The sequence below is a fragment of the Ptychodera flava genome, unplaced genomic scaffold (genome assembly GCF_041260155.1).
Source record: "Ptychodera flava strain L36383 unplaced genomic scaffold, AS_Pfla_20210202 Scaffold_35__1_contigs__length_1935909_pilon, whole genome shotgun sequence".
NCBI lineage: Eukaryota > Metazoa > Hemichordata > Enteropneusta > Ptychoderidae > Ptychodera > Ptychodera flava.
In genome coordinates, this window is record NW_027248357.1 from 1335001 (window position 1) to 1357528 (window position 22528).

General features: G+C 36.9%; 2 protein-coding genes across 4 annotated transcripts in view; both read left to right on the plus strand.

Moving 5' to 3' along the window:
- LOC139127707 (endosome/lysosome-associated apoptosis and autophagy regulator family member 2-like) overlaps positions 1–18219 on the plus strand; it is a 21947-nt gene extending 3728 nt beyond the window's left edge. The window contains exons 3-6 of the mRNA XM_070693603.1: positions 16130–16231; positions 16494–16583; positions 17103–17167; positions 17930–18219. Coding sequence (XP_070549704.1) covers positions 16130–16231; positions 16494–16583; positions 17103–17167; positions 17930–18219 — 547 coding nt within the window. The remainder of the gene's footprint in view (positions 1–16129; positions 16232–16493; positions 16584–17102; positions 17168–17929) is intronic.
- Positions 18220–21564: 3345 nt separating this feature from the next.
- LOC139127739 (endosome/lysosome-associated apoptosis and autophagy regulator family member 2-like) overlaps positions 21565–22528 on the plus strand; it is a 45663-nt gene continuing 44699 nt past the window's right edge. For 2 of the 3 annotated variants that reach the window (XM_070693627.1, XM_070693628.1), the window contains exons 1-2: positions 21565–21695; positions 21994–22017. In XM_070693627.1, coding sequence (XP_070549728.1) covers positions 21573–21695; positions 21994–22017 — 147 coding nt within the window. In that variant the 5' untranslated portion in view covers positions 21565–21572. The remainder of the gene's footprint in view (positions 21696–21993; positions 22018–22528) is intronic. The other variant, XM_070693629.1, reaches the window with a different exon arrangement.

Below are 22528 nucleotides of genomic sequence, written 5' to 3' on the forward strand. Positions count from 1 at the left end.
GGAAAAAAGGGGTCAGGTACCGGCAAATGTAAACATGGACGCTATTGGGTAAAAATAAAACAAGCTGTGATTGGATGAAAGTAACACTTGTAACTTTTTCCGAGGTTTCGCACTTTCAGGCTCACTTGACACCAACTTCTTGTTTGTACCACAAAATGGGGATTTAGCACACCTTTTGATACTTTTAGAACGTGATGCCTGGCATTTTTCACGAAATTCGGACACCATTCTATCCATCGAAATCAGTCCGTCGTTCACAGTTGCAATAAAGTTGACCTTCATTCACCTCTATGTCCCCGTAGGAGACATTATAAAAGGACATAAAATGCGTACATACATTGAGTTTAAGAGCGCCCTTGAACCAGAGAAATACATTTCTTTAAATATTAAATGTAAATCCACCAAACAATAGCATGTTTCCGTTGTTCATGCCTTCCTTTTAAAATAGAAAAAGGTAGACATGTGGGTTTAGCTTCAACTGAAAGATTTTGTGAAATATGCCATTCTAACAGTTGAAGATGAGTTTCATTAGTCCCCACGGACACTGTCCGGGGGGACTTATAGGTTTGGTCATGTCCTCCCGTCCGTCCGTCTGTCCGTCCGTCCGTTCACACACAAACTTGGTAAAAGGATTTCTTCATATGTCATACATATGCACGTCGATTTGTTTTCTGATACGATTCAATATGGCCGCCAGGCGGCCATTTTGTTACGATTTTTTCATGTACGGAGCCATAGCTCAGGCATGTCTCAACCAATTTTATTCAAAGTTGGTACAAGGACATTGACCTATATCATACATATGCACGTCAATTTGTTTTATGATATGATCCAATATGGCTGCATGGCGGCCATTTTGTTTCAATTTTTTATGTACGGAGCCATAAATCATGCATGTTTCAACCAATTTTATTCAGAAGCTTGTACAAAAACGTTGACCTATGTCATGCATATCCACATTGATTTGTTTTCACACTCCAAACAGTGGCGGCGCTCTCACTTCCGTTTCACTTCTGCTCCCGCTTTCACCACTGCCACCGGTGACTTTGCATAATAAAGGCGCATGAATATTAGCAATGCCATTCTTTTGTAATGTGTCAGGCGAGGTGAATGATGTCAAGACGTCATTGACTTAGATTTACGGGACAAGCGGTAGATTTTAAATCCGCGGTAACACGAGTTTTGGACGCGCGCAACCGAAGTATAAACGTAAAAACCAGGACAGAAGTGCTACAAAGTGTTTGGAACTCGTAAGGAGACTGGGAAGGAGACATTGTAGCTACGGGAGAGGCGACAGCGAGAGGATACCTTGTACGCATAAAAAGACGTCGCCGTACTCTACATCTGATTTTAATCAGATTGCGGGAAAACTATCATTTTCCTTCTCTTGACACCGATGATGAAGCGAAAAAATGACTCTGTTAAAGGGACGGCACCGTAGTCGTATGTCCGTTGAATATAATTCAACATGATCAAATAAGTATTTTAAAATCATGTGGTATTTCAGCATGTAAACTTGACATCAGAGAACGTGGAACACTCTTGGTAGATGAAGGTGGGGACAGCAACTTTGAAATAGCAAGAAAATATGTATACATATGTATAAATATTTGTCTTTGAGAATCACAATAAATAAAGTGAAAATGTTATGTTTTAGAATGCGGATTTTCAAAGTAAACAATAAAAATTAGTCCACCGCTCTAGTTTTAAATATATAATTAAGGTCCTTAATTTTGTCAATAACAAAATGCCGAGTAAACCTATTTTTCACATAACTTTTGAAACCTTTTGTGGGGTTTATCTTAATATCTAGCATATTGAAATCTGGTCTGTTTTGACTGGTCAATGTGCCAAGTTTCATGAAAATTACAATGGAAGAATAGAGTTTTCTATCATCTGACGTAATCCTATGGCAGCAGACGTAATTGTTGCTCTCTTTTCTGCATTATTTTCATTTGATTGTCGTGAAACTTAACAACAAGGATGGATGAAGTCTATACTAAAGAGGAGAAATACGAATATTCGTGATATTTTGCGGCAAATCGATATAGCTAGTTGAAATTGGTAAATCGACATATCGGTATTTCGGCAATAAGCTAATTTCCTATTTGATTTTCACACAAGTCTTGCATTTTCGGTCAATCCCTGCATATAGGCCTACTGATGTGATATCTCGCATGACGATTTGCATACGGGACAATCTTGATCGCCATAATTTGCTTCCTTTTTGCAAACTAAACACCGTCAATGTAACGTTTTAGAATCTAAAGCATTTGCGGTAAATTTGGCGGCCATTCAAATTTTGGGAAACCTAATAATTTATATTTGAAGTATTCTGGGAAATGTGATTTTCTTATAACGTGTTGCATTGAGGAACATTCGAAGTTCTCATATATCGCTATTGGACGAATGCCCAATATTGTAATAAAGACTGTATCCCTTGAAAATAATGATAACAGCGGAACTGAAGGCTCCCAAAAACGTGACTGCAGGCAGTTTTATTTGAAATAGATAAAGATTAATGATGTTGTCATCATTATTTTCATATTGGAAACCTTCCTTTGATACTCAACAAATCGTACACATGTCAACCACATCACATTCCGATGACGACAGCCATACGCCTAAAGTAATTTGAAATTTGCTACTTCCTCTTGTGCAAGTCGTAGTATCTCTGCTACCATGTAATTTGCCTCAATCGACATGATGTCGTTCCCTCGAGACTGGCAATTGCAAAATGGTCAATGTAGGCTCAGAGTTAGAGGGAAGGGAGAAAAAGGCAAGCGACATATGGTATATTACTCGGGCAAAAAATAAGTAGCCCTTATTTTATGACATAATGAAATATATCCTGAGATAGTTTACATCACGAATTTCAAAGTCGTCAAATTTCCTTTTCCAAACTAAGTTTTACATGGTCGACACTTGAAAATAGCTTGAAGTAAAACCATCCACAAAGAAACTGCAAATGACGACCGAATTCAAACGAAATAAGATGCCGCCATCAACAAGGCTCTAGTTACATAAGATTGTATGAAACCTAAACACTTTGACATTTGTCATCATCACAGCTGTAACATTTAAATTATACGATGTAGATTATGACAGATATGTTTTAACTTTCATCAATCACCATTGTATCTTGGATACAGTGTTTACATTGGTCGTACGGGTCCCATACGACCTTTAGGCGCAGCTCCGACGACTATATCCCTTTAAATAACATGTCTGGATAAAATGATAAACGTATTCATCCAGTTAAAACGATATTATTGAAATAATCATTTGGCCGTATTGTGAACGGCGAAAAAAGAATGGCGTGCCACAAGTTTTTGAAAGCGTGTCGTTCAGATGCACTTAAAAGAAAGGAAAGTGATATTTAAGAAATAAATCTATGTCCATAAGCTTATGTCTAATATATTGTTTTGCCGCAAAATGTCACTGATTATTTACCAGTAATTTAAATGAGTGTCAGAGACATTGTGAGAGTATCATGTGAAAAAACTTTCATTTTTGCTATTTAGTAAAGTAATGATAGAAATTTAAATAGAATGAAATAAAATTTAAATACAGTCGTTCAAATGTATTTACACAAAGAACACAAAGTGTTTTTTCCTCATCAGCGAGTGCTGCTAGTTTTGAAAGCTCATATGAGAATCCTTTTTTATGTTATCACCCGTAAAGTTCATTTCAATGTTGGCCATTACCTGGTAGCAGTGTTCAAGTGATCATGTTTCATTGTACTTGCTCACTTTCCAAAGTGTGTTATCATGCAATATGTTGAAAAATGAAAGTGCCGTTTCAGTGTTTTCTGCTTCGTGCCACCCTTCACTCACGTTATTGTATCAGACACATTCACCCACGAAAAGTAGGTCCAACGATTTTCGCAAATATATGACAAAAACCAACATAAAGACATCTTTTATACTTTATTCTTTGACTTTGAAATTAAATATCGCCATACAGAGCATGACATTATTGAAATATGCAATCAAGCGAAGTTCGTAAAAATGTGGTAAATCACCACATTTTTGCCACCGGTGGCAGTGGTGAAAGCGGGAGCAGAAGTGAAACGGAAGTGAGAGCGCCGCCACTGTTTGGAGTGTGATTTGTTTTGTGATACAATCCAATATGGCTGCATGGCGGCCATTTGTTACGATTTTTTCATGTACAGAGCCATAACTCAGGTACATCTCAACTGATTTTATTCAAAGTTGGTACAAGGACATTGACCTATTTCATACATATGCACTTCAATTTGTTTTACGATACAATCCAATATGGCCGCATGGCGGCCATTTTGTTACAATTTTTTTCATGTACATAGCCATAACTCAGGCACATCTCGTCCGATTTTATTAAAAGTTTGCACAAGGACATTGACCTATGTCATGCATATGCATGTCAATTTGTTTCACGATGTGATCCAATATGGCCGCATGGTGGCCATTTTGTTACAATTTTTTCATGTACATAGCCATAACTCAGGCACATCTCATCCCATTTTATTAAAAGTTTGCACAAGGACATTGACCTATGTCATGCATATGCATGTCAATTTGTTTCACGATGTGATCCAATATGGCCGCATGGTGGCCATTTTGTTACAATTTTTCATGTACATAGCCATAACTCAGGCACATCTCATCCCATTTTATTAAAAGTTTGCACAATGACATTGACCAATGTCATGCATATGCACGTCAATTTGTTTCACGATGTGATCCAATATGGTCGCATGGCGGCCATTTTGTTACAATTTTTTCATGGCCTTAGCCATAACTCAGGCAGGTCTAAACAAATTTCATTCAAAGTTGGTACAAGGACATTGACCTATATCATACATATGCACGTCAATTTGTTTCACTATGTGATCCAATATGGCCACATGGGGGCCATTTTTGTTACAATTTTTCCGTGTCCTTTGCCGTAACTCGGCAAGTCTAAACAAATTGTACTGCATCAAACTTTACCGGTGATAATCTGTCAGTGATAGGATAGGATGCAAAAAGTTTGGCAGCATCCTGTTGATTAAAGGGGAAATTTACCCTGAAATTAAATTTTGGAATATTAAACTGATATGGTCATTGAAAGGCTTTCGAGTCGATTTTATTCACTTTCACTCACTGGCTAACAAACAGCGGTGTACTAAAATACCGGAAGTGACGTCGTAAACTTGGTCATTGAAGCAGTCGACGCGTGCAGTCGACGTGTGCAACTGTAAGCTTTCCACTTACATTGTATAGAATGGCTACAGAATATAGGGGCCAAGCACTCGGTGTCGATGTTTAAGTCGAGCAGAAATAAAGTTTTCTGCGAATACCACTTGAGAAGGGCTGCTTTTATCGAAAGTTGCAAGTCCAACTACTGAACTACAAGCCTAAAGAAAACTGTACGGGCATATCCAGCCCCAAGTGCGTCGCTTGTACATATGGGACTATATACGTACGCTCAGGCACTAGAAACGGAACGCTGTAGACAGGACCGCTGGTTCTAGACTAATCATGGCTACATCAGGGTGTTCTGTAACACATTAAAAATGCTTGCACTTTTAGAATTAATGTCGATCTCTTTAGAGCATTGGCATTACTTCGGTGTCGGCATGATTTCACAGCAATTGGGTTGACAATGACAGGCATGATTGATCGCCGAGAGTAATTTGAACTTCGTCATCGGAGCTAGAATAGTCACTTTCCGAACTCGAGTCGCTGTAACTTTCTGACGATGTCAGTCTTGGATCATCGATTGCTCGTTCAGGTTTGAAGTTATTACCAATTATCTTCGCCATTATGATTTTCAGTCGAGCGCTGAGGTTTGCGTACCGCGTACGCGTACTCTACTTGGCGTAGAAGAGCTTGGTTATAAGTGACCTCGCTTTGAACCCGCTGTGACTAGCAAGTTTGATACGTCACTTCCGGTTTCCGTGCGTTCAGCTTGTGGCCACTGCGCTAATACGCGCAAGTGAAAGTGAATGAAACCAACGCTATTTTGTTTATTTTTCACTAAATAACGACCTGATTACCTAAGAAAGTCTGGGTAAATTTCCCCTTTAATTACTAATTGATTCATTTTAATGACCTTTTGTAATTAGTATGGTGGCTTACATTGGTTTCATGTTTTCACCACCTGATGGAACTCATTTTTGACCATTAAGCCCCATCTGTATTGCAGTATTTTTCATCACAGACCTAATTAATGAAGAAGACTTTTCCTCTCAAAGGACTTGTAATTAAAGTACAAGTGGGGACTGTGTCATATCGGATCATTGTGCTTACCTGAAGATATCTGTACTCATCCAAATATATGTAAGTTTCAGCGTTTATTACGTTCTACCGATGAAAGAGTATTACGTAAGTTTGGTATTTTTCTGTTTAAAGCTTTTCAGTTGCGAAGAGAAAATTTTGTAACTTAAATGTAGACAATTCTTAATGTAGGATTGGTTTATTTTTGTATTGTAAATTTTTAATTTTCATTTATTTCCATTTTTTGATGTGTAAATCCTCTGCAGATTGGACGGAGGCCTTGAAATGCAATAAATACAACATGTATACTTTCTAATTCCCCGTACTTCTGGATTAATTCTTTCAGTATATATTTCCCGTCTACTGTGCCAAAGTTTTTGGTTAAAATACCAGTGTTCGAACAAAGGAAGCAGGTTTTCTGATCCAGTCAAAACTTGACCGGCGTTTTCATGGTAGCGGCCTTATTTGTTGTAGCATATTCTGTCAGGTGACTAACGTCCGCCATCTTGAACAAAATTATGTTCAAGATGGATGCCCGGTACCTGACCCCTTTTCTCCCCACGCCCTCTACCAGGGAAAACGGTCAGGGAACCAGACTATATATGAAGTACCTGTCACATTTGATGCTTGTTGAATTTACTGCCTGATGAAAGCTTGACCAACACAAAGAAGTCTTTCAACTTCTAGGAAAAAGCAGAGCATTATAAATAATAACACAAATACTTCCAGTACAAAGTAATTATATCTGATGTGTTATTGTAAAAGTTATTAAAAGTAATTAGGCGCAATATTGCAAGGTCAGGGGTGCGGTTTGTACTGAGGATTTGATTTTTACTCACTCTTTTTGTGGTAAATAACCATTTTGGCCATTGGCCATTACCTAATGGGACATTTAGCCAAAACATCAGAATAACAGAGTCACACATGTTTCACTCGTCATATCATGTACTCTCTCGGTAGTCTTGGACTCTTTTGTGTTGTTCTCTGCTTGGATCTATCACTGTCAGTTGCTAATCTTAACTTGACCTCTTAATTTTGGCCGCATTTTGCATAAATTCTGATAATGGTAGCTCAATATGGAAATGACTATGCCAGTGACATCGCGTTAGTTCCAAACAAAAATAAAAAACGATAACAGTGTCATGTGCATCTTGCCAATCATTTTTTAAAACAACATCCCTTGACAATCAGTCTCTTTTATCAACATACTTTTTCCACCTTGGTTATTCCACCTTGGTTATTCTCTCTTCTGGACATATATATATATATATATATATAATATATATATATATATATATATATGATATATATATATATATAATATATATAATATATATATATATATATATATATATATATATATATATATATATATATATATATATATATATATATATATAACAAAATCTTAGAATTTGGATGGTCTCAACAAAACACAACTTATGGTTCTTACAGTGAGAATATATATATATATATATATATATATATATATATATATATATATATATATATATATATATATATATATATATATATATATACTAATATTTGTATAAAAGTAAACATCAAAAAATCATGTTGTGCAATGCCTCCTTGGAACATTAAAACTTAGCAATTTGAAAAAGAGCAACTGTGTTCAAAGATGCCTAAACTTCCAAAGTTTTTGACATTTATATAACAGCTAATCTTATGTTTCCCCATGATCAGAGACTAGCCAAGTGCTATTCAAAATAAGAAACAAAATATTCATCAATGACTCACTTGAAAATATAAAAAAGACAGTATTTCGCTCACAATGCTATGTCCAAAATATTCACGAAAGGTAATATGGTGGCACAGAGCTATATTTATCTGCATGGAAAAGATTTATGCCAGTTTTCTGGAGCAGTTGCTAGCGTTGCTTCCATGTGTCAGTCATTCGCAACAATGAACCCACTGAAGTTAAGCTGCCTTTTATACCCAAGGAATGGCTGTAAGTATCCTGCCACGGAAGTTCCTAGCAGACTGTACCATTTTTAGCTCACATTGAGTTTATCATATAAGCTGAAGTCGATGGCGTCTGTATGTATGTATGTGTGTATGTAATGTACGTACTGTATGTATGTATGTATGTGTGTATGTAATGTACGTACAGTATGTCCGTCAACATCAAAAACACGCAAACCGCTGCACATTTCAGCTTGGTATTTGGTGTGTGGATGCATCCTGGGCTATAGATGGGATTTTGTTCAAATGAAGTCTGCATCCCCAAAATTATGCAAATGAGCTTACAAAATGTGAAAATGGTAAAGAATTAATATCTCAAGAACCGCTGTTTTGATTGCTTTGAAAATTTGTGTGCAAGCACCTTAGGTTAACCTTACACAGTTTTGTGAATATTGTGAAGATATAATATTTTGTATTTTTGCTGAATTTTTTGGTGATTTTTCTCATTTTCAGTAAAAATTCTTCTTCTCTGAAACCACCAGCCCAATCGCTCTCAAATTTGGGTTTGATGTTTGCGAGGGTGTTACTCTTCTAATTTGTTGAAATTATGACAAAATTGGGAAAATTACTATTTTTGAGCAATTTTGTCATTTTTGGTCAAAAAATTTTAAACAGTATTTTCTTTTTAAAACCCCTGGACAGACAGCTTTTATATTTGGTACACAGATGTACAGAGATGACAATAGTTAGAAATGTGGAAATTGTTGTGAAATATACAAATTTGTATTTTTGAAGTAGCAATATGGATCAAAATTGTCGATTTTTTTCGTAAAACTAAAGCAAATAGACCATTAGTTAAGTACTCTTCTTAGCTAAGCCTCTTACCAATCCCGGCACACAAACACGCTCATTTAACATTGCGGCTGCCTAGAAAAGCTGTTTTGTAAACAAACTTTCAAAACAAAAACATTGGCATTTCTGCTGTGCACATGACAAGTACCACCTAGAGTGATGACACCTCAATAGAGTGCACGTTGGAGGGGCGATGTTGAGACGATGACAGAACTTGACATACATAATGATAATTTATTGTAAATTTTGCGTTTGCCTAACTTTGGTAGCATCACAATGTTTCAGAAATATAAGTATATCGATATGATAAAGTACAGCTCGACAAAAGATCGTGTGATTGATTTTTCTCACCCATATACTGTATACATGTATGTCAGTGCCGCGCCTTGTGCACCTACTGTGTACGTTAGATCGATCGAGGGTCCAGACATGTACACCGATCTGGCTGTGTTCACCGCGTGCCTGACAGCGTTTCTGCAATCCTCTCCCCGTTGCATGTTGTTACATTTTTCATGTTAAAAGGCGAGGTATCAGCTCGCTATATTTATTTGAAAGCTTTGCCCACTTCAGTATCATTCACCACTGCAGACGTTCGGCAACTGTCTTGACCCTCAGTCTGGTCTTGCATGGCCATGTCAGCACGTCGATCAATGCGTCGTAAATGAGACCATGCCATTAATGATGGAGACTGCAGTTTTTTAGCTCCGCTGTCAGCGACGCGGAGCTTATCAAATAGGCTGATTCTCCGTCGTCGTCCGTCGTCGTCATCCGTCGTCCGTTGTCCGTCAACAATTGCCTTCTCTCTGAAACCGCAAGTCCGATTGCTTTGAAATTTGATATGCAGTTCACTTGGGGTGACCTCACTTAAGTTTGTTCAAATTGTGGGTGAAATTTGCATATTTGTATTTTTGGGGCATTTTTTGGTGTTTTTGGTAAAAAAATTATCTTCTCTGAAACCGCTTGTCCGATTGCTTTGAAATTTGATATGCAGTTTACTTACGGTACTTCAGTCAGATTTGTTCAAATCATGGTGAAATTTGCATATTTGTATTTTTAAGGCAATCCATTTGTCATTTTTGGTTAAAAATCTTCTTCTTTAAAACTACCGGTCAGATAGCTTTGATATTTGGTACATATGTCCCTAGGGATGATCAATTTCAGATTTGTTCAAATTGTGCAGAAATATGCAAATTTGCATTTTTAAGGCAATTTTTGCCATTTTTGGTCAAAAAATGTATTTCTCAAAAAGTACTGGTCTGATAGTTTTGAAATTTGGTATACAGGTTTCTATAGATGAACTAAGTAATATATATTGAATTTCTGATGAAATCTGTAATTTTGTATTTTTGGGGCAATTTTTGCCATTTTTGGTCAAAAAATGTGTATTTCCAAACTAATCATCCTATAGCTTTGCAAGTTGGTATGCAGGTTCCCACAGATCACCTCAATGATATTTATTGAAATTATGATGAAATCTGCAATTTTGTAATTTTGGGGCAATTTTTGCCATTTTTGGTCAAAAAATGTGTTTATCAAAAAGTACTGGTCTGATAGCTTTGAAATTTGGTTTACAGGTTTCTACAGATGAGCTTAGTAATATATAATTTGAATTTCTGATGAAATCTGTAATTTTGTATTTTGGGGGCAATTTTTGCCATTTTTGGTCAAAAAATGTGTATTTCCAAAACTACTCATCTGATAGCTTTGAAATGTGGTATACAGGTTTCTATAGATGAAGTAAATGATATTTATTGAAATAATGATGAAATCTGCAATTTGAATTTTTGGGGTAATTTTTTCCCATTTTGGGTCAAAAAATGTGTTTCTCAAAAAGTACTGGTGTAACAGCTTTGAAATTTGGTATACAGGTTTCTATAGATGAACTAAATTTGATCTTTTAAATTATGATGAAATCTGCAATTTTATTTTGGGGGCAATTGTTGCCATTTTTGGTCAGAAAATTTTATTCTTACAAATCTGCTCATCAGATAGCTTTGGTTGACATGTTCTTAGGGATGATCCAATGTGATATATTCAAAGTATGATGAAATCTTCAATGTGTATTTTTGCAGCTTATTTTAGCCACTTTTCTCTGGCCACTGCATTGAGCTATCAAAGATTTTCCACCTTCTTCATCAACATGTGTCAAAAATAGTTATTCTCTACATAAACACAGCGGAGCTATATCGGCCGCTAGGTCGCTTGTCTATGTTTCCGAAAAATGCATATTTGACCTGAAGGATATAGATTATCAATGAATGCAAACAGATCTAAGTTATTTCCTTGCAGAGGGACTAAGGCCCGGTTCACATTACAAATCGTGGGGTCCGCACTGTGTTGCCAGGTCGGTGTTGCCCGAGGAAACACCACTCGTTAGTGAAGTTGATCATCACACAGTGGCGACGTTGGTGTTTTCACGAGATACTGTAGACACAGTCTGCCTCCTCGACGTGGTGCAGTAGTCGTGTGTCACTCTTTTTTCTGGTTCCATCTTTCGATCTGACCAAACAATGTTTATTTTGCCGACATTTTTGGCTAATTTCTTCCATTTTTACTTGGCTGAATCAGTCAGCAGAGACCCAGGGTGCGGGCAGAGACCTGACCGCTTGCCCGTGGGAAGGCTAGCTAGGCATGTTGACACGATGTTGCAATTTCGCAAACCGTTACCATGCACCAAATACGCGTCCGTACATATTCAAATAGTAAAAATGATGTTTCGTATTCTGTGCTTTACTCTCGCAAACAGTACGTACCAAAACAGCAATTTATTCTGTAATTAAATCAATTTACTCAAATTAGAGCCATCCCCGTGTTCCTGTTAATGGTCGAGTCTGCAAATGAAATTGGATTTTTCTAAAAAGTTAATCTTCGAAATATGAAGGTCAATTCTGATCCATATTGCAACTTTAAGACAATAATGTCATTTTTGGTCAAGAAAACTTGTTCTCAAAATTACTTGTTTGATAGCTTTGTAATTTGGTATAAAGTCCCGAGGGATGTTATTAGATAAATCTTCTGCTCAAAGTGTTGGGAAACCCCCAAATTTGTATATTTTAGGTAATTTTCTCAGTTGTGACCTTAAATGACCTACACCAACCTGATGATATGTTGTGAGACAGGTTCAAAGGCTGTGAACATAATTTTGTCATATTTGGTATCAATTTTTAGGAAATTTGATCCAGAAAACAAGCTGAGGTGAATTTTTTCATTGCAGACCAATTTTTGCAACTTTTCTATGTGAGATATACAAGAACTGATGAGAAATTTGGATCCAGGATAATTCCAGATGTTGTAATCACCGCCCACAGTGGAAGGCATTTCACTATCTGTAACTAAATTAAGGTGGTTGAAAGGCTAGAGCATCAGTTATAAATTTCAACAAAACTATTAAAATATAAAAGTAGTCAACATTCTCTGTGGAATAAAAAAAACTAGACATTTGGGCACAAAGGCATTGCAGAGTTATAGCCTGTTGAAACTTCTGAAAAACTGACCAAATAAGAAGAAGTTGGGGAGTCCTTAGTGTATTAACTATGGTAGAGGTCCCCTAGCTTTTAATAAAATGTTTGAAAAGGGAAAGTCATTATTTGCTGTTTTTCAGGAAAGTTTGACAAGGCTGTGCTGGCATTCAGAGTGAGTGACTGCTATTGTAAATGCATTTTTAGATTCTTTGAGTGTCAAAGAGGTGTCAAAAGTGAGATTAACAAAAAAAACTGCTCTATGACTTCAAAAGAGGGGTGCAAATATGGCTTGTTTTCAACATTTTTGACAGAATAACAGTTTTCCTACATAATTGTATACCAATTTAATCCAACTTTGAAATGAGATATGGACATGGAATTTTTACAGCCTATTAACAAGGTTACAGATAAGATTTGTATGGCATAATTTTCCTGTATTTGAAGTACTTTTTGAAAAATCACCTTTTGAAATTTGAAGAATTTTTAATAATTTTTGATATATAAACCCATGTAAAATCATAAAAACAAATTTTATTTACAATCCTGCCGTACAAATCTTATAATAAATAGTGTCAACATTTTTACAACTAATTTGGTAATATTAATACTGTCCAATTATTATTAAATTCAAATATGTAAAAAAAATATGAAAAATTATAATTATTTACTTGTGTCATATTTCAAAATCATGGCTGCAATATACAATTTTTATATTATTTGGAGAAAATATTAACTAAGGGAGTTATCCTGAAAATTTGAACTAAATATCTTGATTCTAACACTTGAAACTTGACATTAACTCTGACAAAAGAATTGGTGCAAAAATAGCCTTTCCAACCACCTAAGTGCTGTTACATTAGAATGATAACACTCATCCCATTAATTAAAACTGCCCAAGGTTGTAAATACATTTCCTGTCATCTAGCCTTATTAATATCAAGGGATGGAACATTTGATATTCAGGAGGGGGTAGGGTCTGGAAGATTGATGAGGTAGCATTACTTTTTTACCAGATCCCTTGTACATTTTTTTACCCACTCCCACCTTTTCTTTTTATCAAACCTCTGTCTGTTTTTTGTTGTTGACATTTGCTCATGTATTTAGGATCTGCTTGTCCCATTGCTATAGAAGTTGATATGCATGTTCCTAAAGATGACCTCCAGTACCTAAGTTGGAGATATTTGCTTTTGTCATTCTTGTTTTTCCTGATTTAAATATTTCTGGAAGGGACCAATTCAAACCGAATGTGAGCACACTGTCCATGACGGTATTTTTTTTAGGGGTGGCCAACAGGTGTGGACTGAACAAGCATGTGAATGAATTCTCTGTGGGAGGGAGGGTAGACTTGGTTCAAGTCGGTGAATTTTAAAAATAAAATCATTTATAATAGTTTCTCTTGTGTCTCTCCTATTTCGTACAAACCTATTTGGAATTTGGTAGCCCAGGCCAGGTTTTCCCAGCAATTGAATGCGTTACCTTTGAGTCTGCGCAGTATAGTGAGTTAGTTTCTGCCGGATTCACTGACTTTGGACTTCTTGCAAAGTACCGGCAGCCAGATGGACTGTGTACATAGTGACGTCAAGCAAATACAAAATGATTGACAGCTCCAGCCATTATTCTGGCCAATAAGGAGAACGCATGAACTTAGTGTTAGTGGCGTCGAATAGGACCCTTTTGCTGGGCCTTTGATTTTCGCACGGAACAAGCCGCTTGACAACTTCTTCTTTCCGTCCTTGTATAACTGGTGACGATTATCACATTTTGCAATATGGGCCCAACAAACAACACAGATATTTTCATGCATTTTCGGTGATACAATAAAGGTCGTGCTGACTTTTGTGGGAGTGATCGCACTCGACATTTTGTCAACAACGCCGGGTTTTATGCACGTCTTGCTTTGGGTCATCTTATGAATAATATATAAGTAAATAAAAACGCCACAATTTCCCTATACCTCCTGACACATGGCAACAAGTAATTTATAGCCGTCAACAAAGTTCAACTACATTATTTAAAGCTGTTAGAACTTTCTTGTGTTCACTCACACTGTACAGATGCATTTGCCTAAGTTGAACTATGTACTACTCAACTCAAGTTGTACCGTACTACACTAACAAGATGCTGTTGTAATAGAATGTGTGAAGAGAGGTGCCGAAACGAATATGTGTTCCTGGCAAAAAGGGGTTCTGCTCGACTAAAAAGGTGGTTGTAGAATGTGTGAAGTGGGGTGTCAAAATGGCAAAAGACATCACGAGACAATAAACCTTGCATGGAATGAATATGTCTTTCACATCTACAGAAATACATATGGCAAATATTTCAACAGATGGTCACTCATTTCTTGGCCTTCAATGAAAGTGGTATTATTGCAGTAATTGAAAAGAAATGAACAGTCCTATGACCTTTTTTCAATCCTCTAAAAAGAGGTATACCATTGAAACAACAACTACTGCCACTATCACGCTTCTGCTCCCAACCTACCATTAATTGGCTTATTCAGTCCCTCACACCCATCATCCACCCCTAAAAATAATGGTACTGACCGCTGGGTTCTTATATGGCAGCATACTTGATAAGGTCCAAGTTTCAAGCCAAAACCATGTTGTTTCTTTCCTTCGTTAGTCAAATGAGACCCCAAGGTAAGGGACAGGTAGATAGCTAGAGATCCCAAGGGTGGGGACAGGTAGATAGCTGGAGACCCCATGGTAGGAGACAGGTAGATAGCTGGAGGTCCCAAGGTAAGGGATAGGTAGATAGCTGGGGACCCCCAGGTACGGGATAGGTAGATAGCTGGAGACCCCAAGGTAAGGGATAGGTAGATAGCTGGAGACCCAGGTAAGGGATAGGTGGATAGCTGGAGACCCCAAGGTAAGGGCTAGGTTGATAGCTGGAGACCCCAAGGTAAGGGATAGGTGGATAGCTGGGGACCCCCAGGTACGGGATAGGTAGATAGCTGGAGACCCCAAGGTAAGGGATAGGTAGATAGCTGGAGACCCCAAGGTAAGGGATAGGTGGATAGCTGGAGACCCCAGGGTAGGGGACAGGTAGATAGCTGGAGGTCCTGAGGTAAGGGATAGGTAGATAGTTGGAGACCCCAAGGTAAGGGATAGGTAGATAGCTAGAGGCCCAAAGGTAATGGACAGGTAGATACTGGACGTTCTAAGAGAAATTGTTGTCAAGGCATGCCTCAGAAACATTCCAAAACACATGTAATGTCATCAATTATATTATACCAGTATATTGATGGCGCAAATACAGCGATCTGATTAGTCGACACGCGAAAAAAAACCGTGGTATATTGGCGATATACCACGGCTAGCATATGTGCGAGCTCTCTGCTTGAGTAAAAATCTGTTTTTTGACGTTCAGCACCGTCAATGTACTGGTATGATATAATAGCATAAATCACACCCAGCGACGATATACCACTCAATTTTGACCAGTTCACTTCATATAGGAACTCTCTATCGCTCGTGCATATATGTCGTGAACTGGTCAAATCTCGTGGTATATCGTCGCTGAGTGTGCTTTATTGCTTAAGCGTATCTCAATGCTTGCCATTACATTGAACTGCTGACATTCTAGGTTACTGTTACCTGGATACTGAGCACTATTGATTACATGTATTTCTTTTTGAATGAAATGAAGCTATGCTGTTACCAAGTCTGGACCAAGAACATTTAGTTGGGCATTCCAGAAAACAGATGACAATTCCTTCATCAGAAGAGAATCTGAACAGTCCAATGACATGTAAGGAAAACACTTTCTTACTTCTTCAGCATTGTATGTTTGACTGCAATAAATGTATTACTTAACACATCTTCAGTAATTGCTACTGTAAAACTAACAGTAATGACAGTAGTTGTGCCACATTTATATATATGAGGTTATTTTTTAGTATTGTCAACATACATGTCACACAAATTTTACACATTTCTCAAATATACATTACATTCATATACTTCTATAATAATTATAAATACCAATAATAACAATTTTTATCACCCTCCAGGGCAGTCATCTACTTTATTAATGTGACCAATACCATTGATGGTGGAGCATCTGTATGTAAAGCTTGTCCAAGAGGAAACAATGTAAAGGGGTAATGTAGAAATGTTTGTTTATGACTTTTTCACATCATCATAATAAGTACTCATTATTTGTGTACAATGTTTGCATTAAGATTACAGAGGCCAGTATAACAGCCTGCCCTCTGTGTTACTCTCAGTATTGTAGCTAATCACAATCCTGAAAAGGTGCAATTTTGCATTGCCATCTGTCAATCTAGAAGTACTACTATTCCAATTTTAAGAAACTATACAGTTTTTACAAAACATTACAATAACATTCAAATATCATTTGTTGGTGCCTAAAGGTAACGATATTAAGATTTGCTTATGTGTATTACACTGGTATGAAACTTTCATGTTTAAATTTTCAAGACTAAAGTTTTCACTTTTTGGCAAAATGTCTTCATCTTTGAAACATTGTGTATGAAAACTTTCATATTTGGTATCACAACCTACTGATCAAAAGGGAGCACTGTGTAATTTGTAATATTTCTCATAATGTTGGAAGTGTGAAACCATAAATTTAAAAATGTTTTGCATTTCATTTGCAGATGTATTCCATGCCCAAAAGGACATTACATTGCTGATGATAATACTTGTCAACAGTGCCCTGATGGTCAGTATCATATTTGTAACAGTTTACAAAACAATATAACCTTTCACTCCCATTTCTTTGTTTAAACTCTCCAATGGTATAGTAAAAGAATTGGTGTAGGATACTGCATTATGTGTGATGTTGATTGATGCAATATTAAAATTGACAAACTATTATGCAAATTGAAAATAATACAGCATATTTTTTTGATCTTCACCTGAATATGCTGAATCATCCTGGTATTTTGTCATTTTGTTCCGCAAAGTTGTTACAGCACTTTTGTTTCATTTGAAATTTAAATAAATTTACTGATGTCATTAAGTACCCAAATACAGAATTTTGATAGGAAGAGACATGTGGCCCTGCAATTGAACTTTTGGCTAAAGATTATAAAACACAGAAAAAAGTTGTAAAAAAGCCATATGGCTGAAGACTGCTTCAGGATAAACAAGTGGGATGACTTTGAGTGTGTCATTGATCAAATCAGACCCAGTCACAGTACACACTGTTGGAAGCTAGGCAATGATAATGTAAAACCAGATATGCATGATTTGCACGTTGGCAAAAATCATTTCAACCTTTACCCTGCAATGGATTATTAGTGAGAATGGATCATATTTGCAAAAGTTCTGACTGTATAGAAATAAAATGCAAAGCCTTGGGTGGCATTGTTACCCAGTATGGTAGAATGATCAATTCATGCCATTGCAGTATCTCATTTTACCAGTATTTATTCACTTCTAGCTCATGGAATTTTTTTACAATTCTTTTTATTCATTTCAGGTACATATATACATGCAAATAATCCCTATGGCAAGGAGGCCTGTCTAGCATGTGGTCCAGGAACTATTAGCCATGATAATGTTGTGTGCTACAGTGATTGTCAATACAAATCACCAGAGTCACAATTCATATATGATTTCTCACCCTCAAAGGGTAAGACAGCCTTACTGGGCACTAAGGTGAAATCCTATCATCTTGCATCATCTTCTGGTATTTGCAAACTATCATTACTCACATGGCAAACAGTGACCAGTGACAAACTTAGAAACATCACAAATGATTACATCTAAACATGACTTCCTGAGCACACTACTGGAAATGGAATTTCTCAAATTTTGCAATCTTTGTGAAGATAAGTGAACCATGGCTATCTTAAAAATCTTCAATAGCTTATCTTAAAAGGTACTGTCACAGCAGTTAGAGTCCATTTATGCCTAGGTTGCTGGAATATTTTAGCACTCACCCAATAGACCTTTTCCTCATTCAACCGGAAGTTAGATTAGCATATCATTTTGCATGGCAATTTGACCTAGTTCAGCTGCGGAAGTCGCCTTGCCAACGTCTTCGCTATGGCGATCGTAACTGTGAGTCCATAGCTGTGGTGTTTCGGGCGGGATTTCTGCCTTTTACAGGCTGGTTTTTACTTTCACGTTTAAAACTAGCCAGTAAAAGGCAGAAATCCCGCCCGAAAACACCACAGCTATGGACCCACAGCTATGGCAATCGATGAGAATACATTCCGAACGTACTTGCTTTGAAAGCAGACAGTGAAGCAACTGAAAGCTTCCGCAAATTTGGATAGTAGCAAATTCAATCAGCATCAAACGATATACAGAAGCAAAGCGAACACGGAGACGGATGGTTACCGAGTGCATGGAGCAAGAAACGGAGTCTAGCTCCGTGCCAAGCCTAACTGACGTAACATTCTTCTCTAAGGTTCAAAATCAAAGAAATCATGCAATTCTGGGATTAAAAATACGTAGTTATCAGAAATTACAGCTTGAAATTTATCTAAAAAAAACAACAAAATTATGCATGAAAATGTCAAGCATCTACGTAAAAAATCAACTGTCATGATATGGATCATGTATTATGCGGAGTGGGTAACTTGCAGCATGAAAAAAACGATCATAAAGACAATTCGTTGTAGTGATCAGTATAACTCTTCGACATAAAAAACATTCATTTTTACCATGCTGTTAGCGATGAAATCGCTTGTGTCAAGCTCTAAAAAGAGAAAATGTTCGGCAGTTGAGATACGGTAGCTGGACTGGCATTATGGCGGATATGACATCGGGATCGACGCCACTTTGAAACATCGTGTATGCGATGCTATTTTTTGTGATTTTTTGTTGTAATTTCATCTATTTCCACAATTGATACATGGATATCAAGAGACAGAATGCCTCTATTTCGAAAAAAAAACAACAAAATTATGCATGAAAACGTCAAGCAGCTACGTAAAAAATCAACTTATGATATGGATCAAGAGTGGGTAAATTGCAGCATGAAAAAACCGATCTTTCAAAGATCAAAATAAAAACAATATTGCTGTGAAATTCGTTGTATTCATCAGTATAACTCTTCGAAATAAAAAAAATCATTCATTTGGACCATACTCTGAGCGATGAAATCGCTCGTGTCAAGAGAGAAAATGATCGGCCTTTGAGTTAGCTGGACTGGCAGTGACAACTATGGCGGATATGACATCGGGCCGCGGGATCGACACCAATTTGAAACATCGCGTATGCGATCCTTAGTGTGATGTTTTTGTTGTAATTTCATCTATTTCGACAATTAATACATGGATATCAAGAGAAGATTGCTTTTTTTACAGAGGGTTGTTGAGGTCACCGAAATCACATGGAAGTTGATTGGAATCACAAAAGTATCACAGTACAGTCATGTCATGTATGCACGTAAGAACGGCCATGCACTACGCTAAAAAGAACTGATTGGTATCTTGCCATATTTTTGGGTTCAGGAGTTTCGTTAACTTAGGCAAAACTCCTCATGCCAAACACAATTTTTTCCCTCACATTTTGCAGTTTGAGAGCAGGCAGTGGAAAAATGGACTTCACAAAATTTAACGAGTCACTGGCAGGCCGGCTGTTAGTAAATATTTTGTCAACGGGGGCTTGTGACTCAAAACATGATTTGCTCACCCCAGAGAAAGGAATCATGTTCAGACCGTTAAAGTTAAGCCAAAACTTCTGTACGTTGGACATTTTTTATTAAAGACTAACTGATGACAAGGAAAGAAAATAGCTGTCAAATATCATTGGGAACTGTCAATGAGTCATTGTGTTACTGGCAAGGGGCCAGCTCCAGCCAGACCAATGGTTTTTGTGCTGTTTGATAGCCTAACTTATTACAAAAATTCAATCAAATTGAAACTTGTGATATGTAAACGTAATATCTGAGTTTTTGTCATACTTTAAAGCGTTTGGTCTTGTCAAAGTACGCTAGTATAACATCAGGCACGGTCCCTCCACAAAATCAGGGCTGTCATATGGTTATCGAACTGTCACACGATCGACCACTTCGATTTTGTCAGAAATTAGAAACATTTTTGCAAGCTAATACTACAGAAAAATTACAAAATTAGTGTGATGACTTTCACGCAGAGGCTTTTTTCTATGTAACGGCAAAAATCGCCCGGAAATACAGGAGCAGAGTTTGCATACTTTAACTCTACGTAGCCAGACAACGAACGTTCCAGAGGGTTGACTTTGACTGCAGTTGAAATAGGTCAAAATGGTGACGTGCATATAATTACGCATGCGCAAGGAAACTTCCGGTGACATTGAGGAAAGTATCTATTGGAAGGGGAATTTTGAATCCCAAAGCTGTAAGTAAGTTTTTTCATTGACGGCGATGTCAAGAGAATCACAAAATATGTTATCTCACCTGCTGTGTGTTGATAGTTTTACATGCAAATATAGATCAATAATTGGAAAATATGAACTCCACGAAAAATATTACTTATGATCATGATCATCATGGATGTACTTTTCAAGCTGTTTTCTTACTTGTAACACTATCTTGTTCGTTTAAACATTGTCTTGTTTTCTGTATTTGATGCATTTAAAAACATTTTACATGTACTGTCACAAACTTTCTGACAAGCTTCAAAGTATGCTGACACAGGGAACTTGGCAAAAGCTCACTCATGATCATTTTATTTGTTCCCCCTTCCAAAAAAAATGATAAAAGTGTCTCATGCAACAATGCTCATAAAATACAAGACTGTGAGGACAGTAAACTCTGGCATTTGTATGCACTATCTATCTTATATGTATGATGTTCGTGATTTTACATGAATTTTTCATGAACTCACATCATAAAGTTTTACAGAGAAGTTACATTTTTCCAAATCATCCCAAAATATATCATTATCATGGAAGATATTCAAGTTACAAGTACAGTCAAGAGCATGTTACTTCATAAATGAACTACCAGTGATGGAGAAGGTTCAAGATAGAGTAATTTGCCTTTTTTGAAGTTCATTGCAATCGATGAAACTCAAAATAAAATTTACCATAATTACTGGTAGAGTATAGAGATTTACATCTATCTTATAAAAGTACAATCTTAGTATATGGGAATTTCTCTTTTCTGTTTTTCCAGATTTCATTCCGTAATGAGTGCTCCAAGTTTTACTGCAAAGGGGACAAGATATTTCCATCTATTTAACATTAGCTTATGTGGTAATAATGGAGAGGACTTGTCTCTGTGTAAAGACAATGTCACATACTATTCAGAGGTAAGACACTCAACGTTACTAAAACTGAATCAAGTGCGGTCTAACTTTGCTTCATATAATCTTAAACAAGCATGTGTAGATTGTGTAAAAGATTATAAGAAAAGTGTATATAGGCCTACCTGAACGTGCCTTGTAAACCATCTCTCACAATAAAGAAGGTGGATTTTTGTTCCTCAACTCATTATGGAAGAAGTGCAAAACATGCAATATTGAATCATATTTTCCTAAATTTTTCTACCTGGTGTTTATAAATATATTTTGTGCCATCATTCCAGTTTATTCCACATTTTATTTTCAGGGACAAAGAGACGGTCTTATTCAGGTTTGATCAAATTATTTTTAACTTTATATCAACACTATTAAACATTGATAAATGGACATAAGCAGATCCATCCATTCATAATTGCAGGCTTCTTTATGGAATCATAATACTTTCATGGCTTGAGTTTTTCAAACTTTCTTTAAGCTATGGTTCCTGGCAGAGAAAGTGGCAAGAATTGTTTTTGCTATGGTTGGGGAACATCGGTAAATGATTTAGAAACCCCAGTAATATTTCTGCTGTCCCCTAATCTGATTGCAATTATGGGAGTAAATGACTGGGGAATTGAAGTAACCAGTCCGGGTTATGTCCATAGAGAGGATATTACGATTGACCAATCAGCGAACCTGCCGCCGCAACGTCATGAATAATTAACCATGCAAACCTTGGCTCGTACATTGCAACGAGTTTGGAACTTTTCGGCTTGATTTCGCCCTTTATTTTTAGCACTGGGTAGTTTTTAGATGTAGACGTTACGCACAATGTTCAATGCGGCCGAGATGGTGACCGACAC